This window comes from Monodon monoceros, unplaced genomic scaffold (genome assembly GCF_005190385.1).
Source record: "Monodon monoceros isolate NGI ecotype Baffin Bay Population unplaced genomic scaffold, NGI_Narwhal_1 Super_Scaffold_7, whole genome shotgun sequence".
Lineage (NCBI taxonomy): Eukaryota > Metazoa > Chordata > Mammalia > Artiodactyla > Monodontidae > Monodon > Monodon monoceros.
Window position 1 is genome coordinate 45,666,484 of NW_021703784.1, and position 19,275 is coordinate 45,685,758.

Below are 19,275 nucleotides of genomic sequence, written 5' to 3' on the forward strand. Positions count from 1 at the left end.
AATTACTAAATTTTTTTTCAGGTTCTCTAAAGGGGAAAATAGGTACCTAAATTTATTGATTACACCTGAGTAGCTATTTTATCCCTTCTGTACGTACTTCACCAAGTTTTTGTTTGAACTTTTGTGTTTGCTGTACCAGGATTACATTCAGATGCTTTTTCAATTTCAAAAAACTTTATGCTTTTTCTTTTTCCGAGCCAGTAGAACTCAAAAGAGTTAAGCCCCAGAGACGGATGGGAAAAGGCAGGTTTCAAACTTTTGTAATTTCTGTAAGTCAAAGTAAGATAACTTACTGAAGATTTTTTTAGATTTAAAATCCCTCAAAAGGGACATCTTGACCTTGGTTGAGAGAATTGTTAAAAATCATGACACCACAGATTCTTTTATTTTTAATTTAATTTAATTTATTTTTAGATACAGCAGGTTCTTATTAGTTATCTGTTTTATACATATTAGTGTATACACGTCAATCCCAATCTCCCAATTCATCACACCACCACCGCCCCCACCCCCCGCCCCCGGCCACTTTCCCCCCTTGGTGTCCATATGTTTGTTCTCTACATCAAGCCACAGATCCTTGATGTTGGAAAATACTCATCAATCAGGAGGCATAAAGAGAGAACATTCTGAAGAGAGAAATAGAAGAATACTCTGTATTCAACTACTGGTTAGGAGTATGTTATGAAGCAAACAATAGGCATAGTGGTAAAATTATCTGTTAATTGAATTTATTTTACAGTTTTTATGTATTGGGAATGTTGCAAATGATATGCTAATGAATTGACACCATAAAATATTTGAACTGTTAGGTTTTTGGGAAACTGCCCAAGTGCTCCATTCATGTTAGAATATTTGATCTTTCCTTTAGGCCTATGATTGGTTACATCTTTGGGTGGAAGAGTCTAGTCAGTGACAAGATGTACACAAAATATTGGATTTTTAAAACATCAAATTAAGACATTCAATTCATTTATGCCTTTGCCAATCAATCAATTAATCCATCACTCTTTTATAACAATACATTCAGTAAACTATAAGAATGCTTTCTTAATTATATACTCTCATTATATGCTGTTATTTCTTAATATTTATTGTGTAACCATGTCAGTGATGATAGAATATTTTTGAGTATAATGCTGAGATGTATAAAATCTTTTTATTTTTTATTTTTAACTGGAGCAAGAGCACTTGTACCCCAGCTATAATTCCTGCTCAGGAGTTTGTAGCAGTCAAGGCACGAGGGCTCTGTATCCTCAATGTAGGTTGCTTTGTCAGCAAAGGATCATGAGTTTTACCCAGTCTCTTCTGTCCAGTCAGTCATTCCAAATTCCAAGTAGTAAGCTTTCTGCATAGGTTCAGTTTTTAGTGAGTTTTTCAAAGCTATTTCAAGAATTATGGCCAAATCGCCTCTATTATGAAACAATTCTCCTGACCTCATTTGTTTTAGGATTTAAAATCAAGAGGAAATGATATAAAGTAGAAAATCCTATGAAAATGAATTAAGTTAAATCTTTCAAAGATTATGAGTAAGATTATGTATCCCATTGCTGCTGATGACACATCTTGCCAGCCATTAGGGCCCTAATTCTGTTAGAGTAAGACTCTGAGGCTTCTGTAGGGGGCCTATCATTTTGGAGAGTTGTGACATCTTTATCATTGAAAGTGTGGTGAGACTTGAAATAAACCTGTTAGGTTCTGTACTATTTAAAATACCTTATAGGTAATAAACTATAAATTATTTTAAAAGGTAAATTTGGGTATGTATTTAAGGAAATAGCTTTCCTTCTATTTATTTATTCCATCATTTATCCATTCAACAAAGATTTATTGAGTGCCTGCTATGTACCAGGCACTGTGCTAGGTGCATGTTTTACAGTGGCAAATGATATTCGGTGTCTGCCTTTATGATGCTTAAAATTTATTAGGGAGACAGATACGGACACAGGCAATTTCACTGTGTATATTGGGATTAACATCGTGTCATGTTCATTTCTTTGCATCATGTCCCTGTAATCCTCGATAGCAGTGATATTGTGGGAAAAACCTAGACCAGTAGTCAGAAGACCTGGCTTCTAGGAGAAGGGACAAGCTCTGATAATCACTGAGCTGGACTCTCAGTCTATAAATTTAGGTGTGTAAGAAATATCCATTTATTTTCTATAGTTCAACTTTATTTTTGACTCTTAATTACTAAGTTGTGGGCAGAATCACTCCAATCCTTTTTGAGTTTTTTCCTACTTCCGTGGGGTTATGGTAGGGTTCCATCTGGAATGGGGGTATACTCTGGTCATTGATCATCTATATACAACAGTTTACCCCTGAGGCATGAGTTGTTGTGTCTAGATGGTTCTTTCTGGTCTGGCAACAATTGCTGCTGCTAAGACATGTATTTAAATGTTTTTTTCCCAGAATTTCTGCATTTCTGTTTGCCTAGCTGTATAATGATGCTTTTCCTCTCTGGGGTCTTTCGGCCTTTCAGGCAATGCTGCCAGGAAACAGAGCCTAGATACCTGCTGCCTTGGGACCTGAAAACTTCTCTTATTTTTCAACTGAGAAAATCTCTTTAGACTGGGGAAGGGCTAGGAGATGTCCCCCTCTCTGCATGTACCTGAGAATCTCTCTTTCATCTCTGAAACAAACATTTCTTTTATTTGGAGGGTTTAGGCTTTTGGAAAGCAACACTGGGATAACTTTAAAATCCAGTCGGTTTTCTGTCCTGGTACATACCTCCCCTGAGGCAATAAAGTACAAAACCAGTTACCAGCTTGAATGAGAAGAAAGGAAATGGGAACATTTAGGGAGAGAAGAAATTAACATCTCAAAGTGCCAGCCTCGCACAGGTACTTCTTCACATGCCTTCTTATGATAATACCACCAGGTGACCTTGTGAAAATCATATCATCTTTCTGAACCTCAGTTTCCTTTTCTAAAGGGGGTTTAATACTCCCCCCATATATGTTATTTCTTTTCCCCATCAAATAAGATAATATATATTAACTTCACTTTTATAAAGTTAGTGATAGAATTAGGACAGGAAGCTCATCCAATGTTCTTTCTACTGTATGAGTAAGGTATTCTTTGAACAAATGAATGGCATCATGGTGCAGTGGAGGAGAGTCCTGGGACGGAATCCTGTCTTTACCACTAGCTGAATAAGTTATCTAAAGAAGATCAACAGACTGAGCTTCAAATTCCTCATCTTAAGACATGACTGCACTAATAATACTCAACTCTTAGGATTATTGAGACAAAGAAAAATATCTAGCCCATGTGGAAATTATTTTAGGAATAGGAAAGTGCTATACAAATGCTTATCAGAATACTTTCTTTCTTTCTTTCTTTCTTTTTTTGGTCCGAGGAAGAGGAAAGTTGTGTTCAGAGGAAAGTTGTCTCCTTCCATCAGTTGTCTGGGTCCAGTTTCCTGGTCAGCTTCTGGAGTTAGCCTACCCAGATGTGGCAAGTACACATCTGGTTACAGAAAGGAAATGCCACACTGCTTTTTTTTTTTTTAGAATAGAATAATGTTTCTTATGAGTATTTCTTCTCTTTCAATGTTGCTAAAGTAATCTGTAAACCATCCAATATTTACAAAATAATTGCAGTCTTTAGATCTGCTTTAAGTCTGGCCATACATTTTCCCCACAATTTAAATTCCAAGTTTTACCTATTTTTTCATTTTCTTTTTCTAGTTTGTTACAACTGGAATAAGGCGTATTTCAGTATTCAGCTGAAGATGCAAATTACTATCTTCTTTCTTTCTATTTATTACTATTTAACCTTGTACTTTTCCCATTGTTCTCTTCAAGAATTCTGTAGAAATTCTGAAAGCATGACTTATCTGAAAGGTAGTAATATAAATTCACCATTTCATATTAATATATTTTTGTGTCAGTAGGGGAAATAGCCTTATCAACAGGTGTTTGTTGAAGTATATTTAAAAAATTTTGGGGGGAGGCAGCGGGCTGGAAGTATAGTATAATTGCTAAGGACAATTAAAGAAAAAAGAAACACTGATCCTTTCCCAATAAGTTACGTTTCAATATGGCATAATACTTGAAAGTATGGGCTTTGGTGCCAGATAGACCATGGTTTATACCCTGGTTCCAACACTGGTTGTGTAGCCTTGGGCAAGTTATTTCATTTCTCTCAGTTTGTTTCCTCATTTGCAAAATGTGTATAGTAGTATTTCTTGGGGTTCTTGTGAAAATTATATAAGGTGATCTCTGCAGAATGCTTAGCATTGCTCAAAAAATGCCAGCTAATTTTATTAGTAATAAAATGACACCTTTGTTGTATCACCTTGAACTGTATATTTTAATATTAAAAAAGCTTCTTTTTAAGGAACTGGTACGAGGATAACTTTTCTGTTGGCATTCATCATTTTATTATTTTCATATGAATATCTTAATTTACAAAATAACAAGAACAATAATGTCAATGATAAGAATTAAGCACATATAAGTACTTCCTAATAAAATATTTTTATTTGCTAGTCATAATGTCTTATATTGTAAATAATCAAAAACTGTTCAATGTTGCATATATTCATTTGAAATGGCGTGAGAGAGGGAAAAACTCTAATCATTTTTGTTTCTTTCAATTGATATATATCACACCATAGTTAGGATGATCTTTCTAAAACTTTAAAAAATGGTCATGCTCATCTTTATTAAAAAATCTTCCATGGCTGGTTATTCCTCCTTCAGTATAAGGCCAAACATAGCATGGTCTGTATGGCATCAATTTACTTCTCTGTTCTCACGACCCCTGGTACCTCATCATAGCATGATCCCACTCTATTTTAATCTTTTACTTTGTTTAAATTTTCTATTTAATTATCTTTACTTTCAGACAAAAGAAACCCCTAAGACGGTAGAATATTTATCTTGTTCAGTGTTGAGTTCCCAGTGTCTAGAGCATAGTAAGATAAATATTTGATTAATGAATCAAAGAAATTTTTATCTCTATCAGGTTTTAAAGGTAGGACCATTTTAATTTATATGTTATAAATATAATTTTTATAGTAATAAACACATGTAAAAATAAGAGTTTCAACATATAACCCTAGATTCTAAAATTCAGTGATAAAATTATGTCTGATTGGTCAAGTTTTATTTTTTTTCCATAGAAATATGCTCAACTCTGTTTCTGGAGCATTAAGGGTGGTACTGTGGAGAAAACACTATACTTGAAATCAAAAGCTTTAGGATTAAGCTCCAAATCTGTTATTCAGTAGTTCTGTGATTGGACAAGCCACTATGAATTTCAGTTTCATGTAAAATAGGCAATATGACTTATCAGGGGTGGGAATCAGATCAGATAATGCACGTGAAAGTTCTTTCTAAACTAAAAATGTTACATAAATTTATTTAAAGGAATTTCAGTATTCTAAATGATTTGTGTATTTAGTTTACCCTTTCCTCTATTACACTTTGATCTTGGTTTTCTGAACAATACCATCACATGTTCTATAATTCTTCCTTTTATTTTTAGTTGTGGCAAATAATTTTATGTTATCCTTTCCCTCTTTCTAAAATTTCATTTGTTAGCAGTATTGCCGTTTGCTGTTTCAAATTTGAATCACCTGTCCCAAATTATTTGTAACTTCTTGGTAATGCTATTCTTAAACCAAATACAAAAGAGTTGAAGCTTAATTAACAGACACATGATTACTTATAATTCCAGTTATGTAACATTCACTATATCCTTTGGATTGCATATTTCATGCAAAAATTTTTTATTTAAAAAAATGATTTCCGGACTTCCCTGGCAGTCCAGTGGTTAAGACTCCACACTTACAATGCAGGGGGTGGAGATTCGATCCCTGGTCAGGAAACTAAGATCCCACGTGCCGCACGGCACAGCCAAAAAAAATAAATAAATTAAAAATTAAAAACTAAGGGGAAATTAAAAAAAAAAGATTTCCCTCCTATTTCCTCCTGTACGTGCCTTCAGGTATTACAAATTTAGTTTCATCCTTTCAATAGACTCAGGAGTCATATGAATACGGATTTCCTTTAACAAAGAAAATAGGAAAATTGAGGCCATTGTATTGGCAATTCAGGTGAAAAAAATCTCCACTTATACTTGGTTTAATTTGAACATCAATTAAAGTATTCGTCCTGACTTACTTGGATGATTATCTCAACTTTCCACTTTATTCAAGTAGTCAACATCTGGCTAGGGATCTTTGACTTGTATAACAAGATCCTTGTCATCTTTTTTTTTTTTTTTGGCTTAATTTATCATCTTTGTATAGGTATATAGTTTTAGATTACCTTTGAATTCAAGCTTTCATTAATCAGAAATAAGAATTTAATCAGAAATGGAGTTGACACTATGTAGTGATCATTATTAATAATCAAAAGAAGCGTAAAAGGGCAGCCAGAATTCCAGCATTAGATGCTGGCATGCAAAAGCCTAAGTTGTCTAAGATAGACTTGACCGTATTTAACCATTTGTTTTTTCTTATATTCTACCATCTTGTTTTATGTGTCAGATTTTTCTCACACAGAGATGAGAGGCATAATAAGCTCTGCTGGTTTAGAGAACATCTAGCTGCTTTGAATCAATACAGTGTCTTCCCTGGGTAGTCACTCAATAAATATATGTTGAATGAATTAGTGAAAGTCCCCTTATATAGCAAATTATATTTGTTGATGTGATTATGGGAATGCTATTGATACATTTTTGGGAATTGCCATTCACAGGAAAAAAATCTCAGAATAAGTGAGTACCTATAAAATTATATCTTTTTCACAGAGGAAAAAGAATTATAATTGTAAAGAAAAAAGAAAAGATGCCTGGTACTTAGACTTTTAAAAATTATCTGTTTAACAAATGAAAGAATGAGAAAGGCTAAAGCTTGAAGCGCTATAGATAATCAGATAACTAGCACCCAAAGATACATATGGGAACTGAGAGAGGTATACTATAATTATGACATTGTTGATTATTTACATTAGTGGTTAGGAATGCATTTAGAAGCTCAGGTATAGTAAGCCACTCTCTTTTCAGGGAAACAGCTGATTGTTTAATTGTTGACAAAATGGGGATTCAAATATTTGTCCCTGATTCAAAGAGTTGTTAAAAATATATCAGGTAAAGTTTGAAAGCATTTTTAAAAATTAAAGGTTTATACATATGTACTAGCATATGTTTATAACACCATCTTTTGTTAATATATGTCTTATTTTAAAATTGGAGACAGCTCCTGTGCATCCATATTCATTTTTATATTTCTATCCTTCTTAGGTAAAAAAAGAACTAATTACACAATGTCCTTCTCCATGCATTACTGCTTATTGAAATTCTCCCTTCTTTTAAGGGAGTAAACTATATTATATAGGAGCATGAGAGAAGGCCTCATTGATAAGGTGACATATGAGCAGAGATGTGAAAGAAGTGAAGTAGTAAGCTTCATGGATATTTGAAGGAAGAATGTCTAGGCAGAAAGGCAAGTGTAGAGTCCCTGTGGTAGGAGGGTTCTTGATGTATTTGAGAAAGAGCAGAGACCACTGTGGTTGGAGTAGACTGAGCAAAAGGAGAGGTGTAAAAGCTGAAATTGAAGAGGTAGGCTTTTGTCGAGTGAGATGGGGAGTCACTGGAGGGTTTGAGTTGAGGAGTGATCCTATCTGACTTCTGACTTAAAAACATCTTCCTGGCTGCTGTGTTTAGAAAAGACTGTAGGAGGGAAAAAGTGACATCATGTAGACTTGTAAGAGGTTATTTCATTAATGCAGGAGATAGATGATGGTCTGGACCAGGGTAGTAGCACTGGAGGTGGTGAGAAGTGATGGGATTCTGTATGTAATTTGATGTTAGAGCCAACAGGATTTATTGACGGATTCGATGTAGAGAGAGAGCTAGAGAAGAAGAATGAATGACGACTCCAGCGATTTCTGGCCTGAACAGCTGGAAGGATGAGAGATGGAGAACGTTGCAGGGCAAGCAGATTGGGGTGGTGGATAAGATCTGGAGTTCAGCTTTGACAAGTTAAAGTTTGACATTTTCTTTTTTACCTGGAGAACTGGTTTGTTAAACATTTACCAGCATTCACTGCTTGGAAGCCTAGTGAAGAAAATGTTTCAGGAGTGCAACAGTATCAAATGTTGCTGATGGGTCAAGTGAGATGACTGAGAATTGACCACTGGATTTAGTAGGATGGAGATAACAGGTAACCTTGACAAGAGCAGTTTTAGTGGAATTACTGGAAAGAAAAGTCTGATTAGGGTAGTCTCAAGAAAGAATGAAGGGAAATTTAAAGGAGTTTTGCTGTAGAGGGGAACAGAGAAATGGGGACTATAGTTAGTTGGAGAGGAATGAGGCATAAAGGAAAGTTTTTAAAAATCACTGATAATACAGTTGATTTGTATGCTGAAGGGAGTGATTGAATGGAGAGGAAAACAGTTGATGATGAAGCAATGTCCTCGAGTAGGCAAAAGAGACTAGGCTCAGGTGCTCAAGTAGAGGAGTTGGCCTTAGAGAGAAACACAAATATTTTATCCATAGTAACAGGAGGGAAGGCAGAATATAGGGGTGCAGTTACAAATAAGTCAGTATATGTTATGTTAGGAGCTTGTGGAAGTTCTCTTATGATTTTCCATAAAATAGCGTGATCATCAGCTGAGAATGGCTGTGGGGGAGAAGAGTTGGGAGGTTTGGGAGAAAGATATGAAATAAAGTACTCAATAAATATGAATTATTGTTATTATAATTGGTATTTGTGAAAGTGGTAGATTTGAAGGGGGAAAGGCTTTTAAAATTCAAAGACAATTAATTGTCTTTGTAGTAATGATTGTGGATAATCACTTCACAATATATACGTATTATCAAAACTTCCTGTTGTACACCTTAAACATATACAATTTTTATTTGTTAATCATACCTCAGTAAAGCTGGAAGAAAAAAGAATGAATCTCAAAGCATGGAAATTTTGATGAATATCCATCATAAGATTTGAAAATATAAGGTAACAGGAGAAGAGCTCTGGTCAGATGGAGAAGTGCCAGGAATACCAAAAGAGACTTTTGAAGGAGGTAACATTGACTCTAAGTAAAACTCTTACTCATGACAGAATCTGGGCAAAGGATGAAATTGTGGAAAACCAATGATAATTCCAGTCGTCTTTCATCCCAAATGATACCCATAAGAAACCCTTTTCATAATGTGCCTTATAAGTTTGTATATTGTTAGTTCCTCGGATAAGAATTCCTCAGAGAAAACAAATAAAGATATATATATATATAATCATAAAAAGGAAAATTATCAATGTAATATTTAAGACTTTGGTCTGAACTTTGTTGCCATTTTCTCCAGAAGCTTTCCAGACATAATTTTATAAAACACAAGTTGATGATGAAAGCAGTTGTTTACTGGTTAAGATGAGTCTTGCCTTTTCTCATAATGCATTTCAGGTCTGAGTAAATCAGTTACTGTATTTTGTATTCTTGGTGTACATAATTATTATTAGTTAAAAATATGTGACTTGACATTCTCCAGATAGATCTTCATATTGGAACAACAAAATTGAATCTTCTCACTTCCAAAAAAAAAAAAAAGACAATTTTCACCTACTACACACAAAGACACTGTCACTTTGGTGACTTTTTCAAGGATATTTTGTGTTGCGGGCAGTGAAGACATGTAATCAAGAGCCATAATATAACAGTATGTATTAAGAATGCCTGCAGTATTTGTGTAGGCAAAATGGTTTGGAAGAAGGGTGACAGTGATTAATTTTAACTGTCAGCGATGGCTTTATGGAATAGAGAGTATTTGAGTTAGGTCTAAATTAAGGGAAGATCGGTTTTCAGTTGACTTGATTACTTTCTATGCATTTGACATTGTATTAAGTATTGTGTAATTTAATCCTGCTACCTGTGAGGAAACTGAAGCTCAGAGAAGTTAAGTAATTTGAGGGTCACACACAGCTAGTAAGTAGGTTTCAGACCCAGATCTAGCTGACAATAAACACTTTCCAATATAGCACACTGATTCAAGGTAGGGAATTGGGGTATGGGGGAGGATATTCCAATACAGGGGGCAGGAAGAGCAAAGAAAAGTGCAGAGGTGAGAAAAAGAGAAAGTGTGTGTGTGTGTGTGTGTGTGTGTGTGTGTGTGTTTTGGGAAGTGGAGAGGAGAAGTGAGTAATCCAATGTGACTTGGGCACTGTGTGTGTATGTGTGGAGGGGGTAGAATAATATATAGTGGGAAATAAGGCTAAATATATAACTTGTAAACAGATCATGTGACGGAGGCCTCAAAGGTTGTGCTAAGGAATCTGGATACTCTCTGGTAGGAAGTCACCAATTTTAAGATAATTTTTTCTGACAAGAGAGAGTCTCATCTACTATGTGAATATCAATTGGTCAGCATTTCATTCGGACCTTTCTTTTGTTTCATAGTTGCAGATTCTTTTGGAAGACAACAGAAATAAAAGTGGGTTCTTAAAATTGAGTTCATTGTAATTATCAATTTTAAAGATAGTTTATGGAATTCATGATTAGTTTATTAAATTATTTTGTCATGAAATTAGGAATATAACTATAGAATAGTTTAATGTTAGCTTATTATTTTTCTAAGACCATAAGATAGAATTTTAAAATCATGTTTTTCAGATACTGACCGAGCTTTATCATTACTGGAAGAATACTGCAAAAAATTAAGGAAACCAGAGGAGCAGCAGTTGAAAAACGCTGTTAAAAAGGTGATGGGTATCTTTAAGAGCAACTTATTCCAAGCTTTGCTAGGTATGTATTAAAAAATTATTTATCATCTTAATGATCAGAATTGGGCTTAAGAGTTTGAGTAATGTGGTCAGAAAACCCGATAACCAAATTTAAAACTGAAATATTTTTCTTGATATCAAGTAGAAGAAAAGATATTCCCCCCATTTTCTTGTTTAAGGTTATCTTAAAAAAGAACTTCTATAAAATAGAAATAAAGTGTATGTTAATAAAAATATTGAAAGAATGTTTTATATAGGAAGACAAGTTTACACAGGAAAAAACTGGAGTAGCTTATTGCAAAAAATTGAGGACAAATATGCTAAAGAAGGAAGTTTCCTCCTTCTAGACGAAGACTTCCCTAACACAAAAAGTGATGGGTCACATTCTACTCAGAAACATAGTTCTAGTTTTACTCTCTTCTTAAGACAAAAACAACTTTTTTCATCTTTCTTGCTACTCTTAAGAAATTTCATGATTCAAATTGAGAAGTTTATTTATGAAAATCTCAGTGCTTTGTCAGTGCTTCATGAATCTAACTTTATAATGTTTAACCTTTTGCGTATTCTTGAATTTATGGTTTATTTATGTATGTCTTTATACATACATTTTTGCATTTATGCAGATAATTTTTAATTCTTTTTTTAGAGTTAAATAAAAAAATAGAAACAAATACCTCCCCTCAACAAAAGCAACCAACTAACTAAAGAATTTAAAAAAAGACTCACTCAATTACACTATAGATTTTACTGGACTTAAACAGCATATTTTAAAGAAATAATTGAATCTACTAGATGTTATTATTTTTCAGGTCTGATGGTTATTGATATAGAAACAAAAAATGTGAATTTATGGGGGTAAATCTTGAAAATACTTTATTTGTGTTTTTATTATAATGAATGTCTACACTTATTGACAAAACTATAACTTTATGGTTTGAATATAATTTAAAAAACCATTAAATTTTGAAAAATTGAGAATCAGTCTATTGAATAAAAATAGAAGTAAAAAGCTTTATAGGATTATTGCCTGTGGATTAATTTCTTTAAAATATTCTTATATGGCTGGTAAGAATTAATGACACAAATAACTATAATCATCTTAGTTGGTATTAAATAAAAACAGCTCTAAATGGAGTCTTACAGAATTTAAATAAACCCTGTCATTAGAGAATAGTATTTTAGAGAACACTTTTAAGCAACGAATTTCTCAATTAAAAATTAATAGTTTTATCTAGTTGATAAATAGTAAAGACTATTAACAGAATGGCAATGCCTCTAAATAGATTTGTATTATGTGCTTAGATAAGATTGGCTATGACTTTTGAGAGTTTGAGTTTTTGAGAACTTTATTTAGGAAGAATATTGTTGGATGCTTTAGAAAATTCTACTAAGGTAGTGTAACCATTTGGTAATGCAACATCATTACACGGGGAATAAAAAGAGGAATGACAAAGAGTTGTATTTTGCCATTGTTTTGAGTGAGTTGTAAATATCTTGGCAAAAAGCCTGTAGTGTAATTGGAATTTCTGTAATAAAATGAGAGGCAACAGTAATCTGTAAAAAGCTGTTACGTAAGTAATCCTGATGCCCAACTTTGAATGGATAGATTTGCTTTGGCTAGTCTTTTAAGTCATTTTGGGATAAACCAGAGTGCACAGAATGGAGCAATGCTATACAACGAAACATAATTTTCTGTTGAATCCTGTTAGGTTGCTAAATATTGCTTACTAATTTATTATTATTGAATGTTTGAGTTGGTCTCACTGTGCAATTTTAAGGACACAAAAGAAGAAAAACTATGTAGCCCTGTGCATCCTGAAGGGGATTATATCTTTATAAATGGATAAGTAGGGAACCATTAGTAAATAGGGCATTATTATTATTTTTTAACATCTTTATTGGAGTATAATTGCTTTACAATGGTGTGTTAGTTTCTGCTTTATAACAAAGTGAATCAGCTATAGATATACATATATCCCCATATCTCCTCCCTCTTGCATCTCCCTCCCACCCTCCCTATCCCACCCCTCTAGGTGGTCACAAAGCACTAGAGCATTAGTTATGCTCTGTATTTTGCTTTCTGCTTTGACTAACTTCCCTTCCCCATTTTTTTTTTGTTACAAGTGATGGAAGATAGTGACTTTCACCCATTGTTCTGGTATTCAGGTAGCCAGTATGTTGAAATAATGCTTTGCATGAATCTCACCTGAAGAAATAGAAGGGAATCATAGTGCAGAAAACCCATCATAAATGGATAGTAGAGTAAAATACTATTATTTCAGAATGTGCTGTAATATTTACAAGTGACCAGGAAACCAGGCCTTCTCTCTATAGATGAAAAGCATCACTTTGAAAATGAATACTATCCTTTTGTGGTACTTCATCATATGCCTAAAAAAGAAAATGCAAACACGTCTTAGATAGTAAGATGGTATAATCCTTGAGGACAGAATTCTGTCTCCATAACTTTGACCATTATTATAGCGCAAAAAAGCATTTTATAAATGGGTTCTGTGGTAATAGGGTGGAGGGTGATAGCAGAGGTATTGTTTTTTCATTTTTAAAATGACCTTATTTGATTATAAACATATATGCTCATTATGGAAATTTTAAAAAATAAAGTCAAAGAAGAAAATAAAATCCAAGGGTAAAATGCACTTCTCTTATAGTAAATAGGGTGATGAACTGTTTAACTTTCTTCTTTCTTGCTTCTCTAGTCCCTGTATTCTTTGTTTTGGCTTTCCATTTACCAATAACAGAAAGTGTAAAAAAACACCTTAACTTTTAGAGCTTCCCTGGTGGTGCAGTGGTTAAGAATCCGCCTGCCAGGGCAGGGGACACGGGTTTGAGCCCTGGTCCGGGAAGATCCCACATGCCGCGGAGCAACTAAGCCCGCGTGCCACAACTACTGAGTCCATGTGCCACAACTACTGAGCCTGTGCTCTAGAGCCCATGCTCTGAAACGAGAGAAGCCACCGCAGTGACAAGCCTATGCACCGCAATGAAGAGTAGCCTCCGCTCTCTGCAACTAGAGAAAGCCCGCACGCAGCAACAAAGACCCAATGCAGCCAAAAATAAATAAATAAAATAAATAAATTAAAACAAAGAAAACAACTTAACTTTTAAAAAGTTAGTAATTAGTGTTCATTAATGTACAAAAGAAGAAAAATGCCTGAAACAGCAAAGCTGCACATTTTGATGTTAGGCTTAGGGTGACATCTTGTGGTAATACTGAGGAAAATATTTTGTCCAATAGATAGTTATAGTTTTATGATGATTGCATTATTAACACTTCAGAATTTGAATATAAGTGAGTTGGAATTCCATGATATTTTATAAATTAAGTTAGATCTCTTTCATTTAGCATAGCTAAAACATTCAGACTTTCAAGGCACTCTATTAGGTTATTTACCCTTCATTTAGGTGATGAAGGAGCAAGATGGAAATGTTTTTCTTTTTATACTTCCCTTCCAGATCTACTTTGAAATTTAAAGATATGTATTGCCACCATAATTATTTGTAAAAACCATTTAAATAATATAATGAGTTAGTTCATTTTTAGATATGTACTACAAAAGTTCTTTGCTTTTATACCTTATTGAAAATTGTCTTATTCTTTTTTAAAAAAATTTTTGAATTTTATTTTATTTATTTTTTATACAGCCGGTTCTTATTTGTTATCAATTTTATACACATCAGTGTATACGTGTCAATCCCAATCACCCAATTCATCACACCCCCACCCCCAGCCTCCCTACAGATGTTCTCTACATCTGTGTCTCAATTTCTGCCCTGCAAACCAGTTCATCTGTACCATTTTTCTAGATTCCAATATACGATATTTGTTTTTCTCTTTCTGACTTACTTCACTCCATATGACAGTCTCTAGATCCATCCACGTCTCAACAAATGACCCAATTTCATTCCTTTTTATGGCTGAGTTATATTCCATTGTATATATGTACCACATCTTCTTTATCCATTCATCTGTCGATGGGCATTTAGGTTGCTTCCATGACCTGGCTATTGTAAATAGTGCTGCAATGAACCCTGGGGTGCATGTGTCTTTTTGAATTATGGTTTTCTCTGGGTATATGCCCAGTAGTGGGATTGCTGTGTCATATGGTAATTCTCTTTTTAGATTTTTAAGGGACCTCAATACTGTTCTCCATAGTGGCTGTATCAATTTACATTCCCACCAACAGTGCAAGAGGGTTCCCTTTTCTCCACACCCTCTCCAGCATTTGTTGTTTGTAGATTTTCTGATGATGGCCATTCTAACTGGTGTGAGGTGATACCTCATTGTAGTTTTGATTTGCATTTCTCTAATAATTAGTGATGTTGAGCAGCTTTTCATGAGCTTCTTGGTCATCTGTATGTCTTCTTTGGAGAGTTGTCTATTTAGGTCTTCTGCCCATTTTTGGATTGGGTTGTTTGTCTTTTTAGTATTGAGCTGCATGAGCTGTTTATATATTTTGCAGATTAATCCTTTGTCCATTGATTCATTTGCAAATATTTTCTCCCATTCTGAGGGTTGTTTTTTTGTCTTGTTTATGGTTTCCTTTGCTGTGCAAAAGCTTTGAAGTTTCATTAGGTCCCGTTTGTTTATTTTTGTTTTTATTTTCATTACTCTAGGAGGTGGATCAAAAAATATCTTGCTGTGATTTATGTCAAAGAGTGTTCTTCCTATGTTTTCCTCTAAGAGTTTTATAGTGTCCAGTCTTACATTTACATCTCTAATCCATTTTGAGTTTATTTTTGTGTATGGTGTTAGGGAGTGTTCTAATTTCATTCTTTTTCATGTAGCTGTCCAGTTTTCCCAGCACCACTATTGAAGAGACTATCTTTTCTCCATTGTATATCCTTGCCTCCTTTGTCATAGATTAGTTGACCATAGGTGTGTGGGTGTATCTCTGGGCTTTCTATCTTTTTCCATTGATCTGTGTTTCTGTTTTTGTGCCAGTACCATATTGTCTTGATTACTGTAGCTTTGTAGTATAGTCTGAAGTCAGGGAGTCTGATTCCTCCAGCTCCATTTTTTTTTTTACCTCAAGACTGCTTTGGCTATTCAGGGTCTTTTGTGTCTCCATACAAATTTTAAGATTTTTTGTTCTAGTTCTGTAAAAAATGCTATTGGTAATTTGATAGGGATTGCATTGAATCTGTAGATTGCTTTGGGTAGTATAGTCATTTTCACTATATTGATTCTTCCATTCCAAGAACATGGTGTATCTCTCCATCTGTTGGTATCATCTTTAATTTCTTTCATCAGTGTCTTATAGTTTTCTGCATACAGGTCTTTTGTCTCCCTAGGTAGGTTTATTCCTAGGTATTTTCTTCTTTTTGTTGCAATGGTAAAAAATTGTCTTATTCTTTATTCATTACTTTTATGTACAAGTATGGACAGAACTATGTATGTATATTTAAAAGGTTTCAACCCCTTCTAAAATCTTGTTAACCTTTTTTATCTAATTTTATTTCCTCTTACTTCACTGCAGTGTTTGAGGGGGAATTTTGGGGAAAGATTTAGAAGAGAATGGGTAGTAGAGTGATAGTTTCCTTAAAAGTCTACCAGTAACAACATCTTAGAAAATAACTTATTCTGCTTTATGGAGGCTTGCATGTCAGACTTTGTATTAGAGTAGAATATTTTTTATCTTCATAAAGCTTAGTGTAGAACCCTATGGATACTTGAAATTATTAGCAATAGGGGTGATACAGTAGATATACTACATGTTAGGATTTATCACCTCCTTGTTGAAGCCTTCTACCATGTCCCTACCTGTTAGCAGCTTTAACCAGCCCTTTCATTATGTCTCTTAACATATAGTTCATATTACTATAAGGCACTTATTACACTGACTTATGATGAACTGAATATATTTCTGGTCCCTCAGTAGAATGTGAGTAGCTTGAGAGTTGAGGTTATATCTAACTAACAGTTGTACCCCCAGTATGTGAACCTTTAATAATAATAGGCCAGCAATAAACTTTTTATTCATTTATTCAACAATTATTTAAAAAATACTTGTTATGTATTACACATTGTGCTAGGCAATAGGGATACAACAGTAAACTGTAGAGGAGAGGATCGTCCTTGCCCTTCTGGGTAAGTGAGAGAAATCAAGTAGAGAGAAAAGAGATGTTAGGTATGCAATCAGTTAATCATTTAAATATAATAGTAATAAGTATTACAAAATTGATCTGTATTGGAGTTTTATCAGATTTTAGTTTGAGTAAAAAAAAACTACATATTTTCTCAGTATAGTAATTCTAATATAATATTTTATTTCAAAATAACATCTATTTGAAAACATCATGGCTATTTTGGTCTTGATTTGTCTTTGTAATGTATAATTTTTGCCACCTGATTGTAAGAAAGTCTAAGAATTTTTTATAGATTATAGTGAAATGGTTATATAAATTTGGAACAACTTGGCTTCAGTCCTCCAAAGCAGAGGTTCTCCAAGTGTGGTTTGTGGATCAGCAGCATCAGCCTCATTGGGAATTTGGTCAGCATTGCAGATTCTTGGGCCTCACCCCAGACCTACTGAATTAGAAACCCTGGAAGCAGGGTGCAGCAAATAGTGTTGTAATAAGCCTTCCAGGTGATTCTGAGGCATGCTAAAGTTTGAGAACATATGTTCTAAATGGTTAGATATTTGGCCACTCAAGGAAAGTAATATAGTATGTGAATAGTATTAATAAATTTGGGAAAATATGACAGTGACATTTCTTCATTCTTGGGTTTTATAAAGACTTGATTTGATCTTTAAGAAATCCAATGAGCCATTATCATTCTGGGATATATCTTGACTACTTTGAGGATCCATAAATTTAGGAATATCATTATGGCATCTAATTTTCTTTTTAAAGGACAGTAGTATATCTGAAACATTTAAGTGATTGATTTTTTCCCTTTGGATGCTTAATGGTAGTTTCTACCTATGGGGCTATGGATAGAGAACAGCAGATAAGCGGCATTGAGATGCTGCTGTTGGCAAGTGGGAGGCTCACTCACTAGGGAAGTGCTTGCTGCCACTCACAGCCTCAAAGCATGTGCTCCTGTGAAACACATTTAATTACTGTATGTTATGGACATTTAAATAAGTATTGACTGGTCAAAGTGGTGAATGTTAGATTCTTAAATACCAAGGTCTACTCTGTTCCTACTTATTTGTTTAGAATACTCATTTCACTAAAATGAATGCAGGTATTTCAGTTATTGCAATTTAATTATAATAATTAACAAGGTATTTATGAAGTGTTTACCTGTTTACATGGGCATATGCAGGTGGATATTATTAAAAACCAAATTCCTACCCTTAAGGGTGTTAAAGTCAATTGGGAAGGTAATATTCACATATATACAAACAAATGTAAGACAGGATGTAATCAAGGACTAAACTCTGGAGCCTAGACCAAACTGTAGGAGTTCAGAGAAGTGTGGGTTTATTGTAGGTTGGTGTTGCTGGGGAAGATTTTATATAAAATGTAAACTTGAGCTGGGTCTTGTCAATGATAGGATTTGAGTAAGAAAAGAGGATAGAGAAGGACATTTTTCCCCATCCATCCATCTAATCATCCATCCATCCCTTTATTCATTCAAAATTATTTATTGAACACTGTGCCAGATATAAAACTGGGGAGGCAAGCAGTAAACAAAATTGCACGAATAGTTTATATTTACAGTTGTGAAAATGCTACAGTGGAGAAGTAGAGGATGCTATGCGTGAGAAGCTTAACCTTAGCAGTGGAATTGGGGAAAGCTTTCTCAGGGAAGTGACATTTTAGGTGATGACAATTAAACAGATTCATAGAGATCAGAAGGAGAGTGAGGAAGTAGATGTGACTTAAATGGGTTCAAGATGTTCTTGATATTTATGCTTTAAAAATGTTCTCTAGGGGTTGGCTAAAGCATCACGTTAGACTTAAATCTCTTCTAAAGGCTTGTTTAAGTTTGAGGGTACACTTGAGAAACAAGAGTAGTAAGCATAAAATGTGGCCCAGACAGTCCTTATAATTCCCATTGTTAAACTGCCATATACTGAGTGTGATTAGCTGTGTGTTTCATGTCAAGTAGGATCAAATATTTCTTAAGTTAAATTTGACACTTTAGGTTGGGTACCATCAAGAGGATTGTATGTCATTCTTGGCTCTGGACTTTGTATATTTGCTGCAGGATTTATGTCACCAGATGGCACCATTTAACTAAATTTATGTACTATGGATGCTTATAAGAGTGGTTGTTTTAAAAATGAAGGATGTTTTTATTTGTGCTATAACTGAATTAGCAAAAAATTAATTTATTTTGATAGCATATTAGACTTCGATACACAGTAAGGTAATGAAGCCCCAAAAGTTTGTTGGGAGCATGAAAGCATCTGGTAATTTCTGCTAAGGTACATAATAAATGAAAATCTGGTGATGATCAGTATCGTTGATATATGGTAGCTGGCAAAAAAGCAGAGCACAATAGGCTTCTCCATCTATTTTTTCCCATAGCTAGAAGAATAATATTATGAATATTTTAGTCTTGAATTTAA

At 34.1% G+C, this 19,275-nt stretch overlaps 1 protein-coding gene across 1 annotated transcript in view; it reads left to right on the forward strand.

The window, feature by feature from the left end:
* DLG2 (discs large MAGUK scaffold protein 2) overlaps nucleotides 1-19,275 on the forward strand; it is a 2,046,181-nt gene that overhangs the window by 4,936 nt on the left and 2,021,970 nt on the right. The window contains exon 3 of the mRNA XM_029208176.1: nucleotides 10,620-10,751. Coding sequence (XP_029064009.1) covers nucleotides 10,712-10,751 — 40 coding nt within the window. The 5' untranslated portion in view covers nucleotides 10,620-10,711. The remainder of the gene's footprint in view (nucleotides 1-10,619; nucleotides 10,752-19,275) is intronic.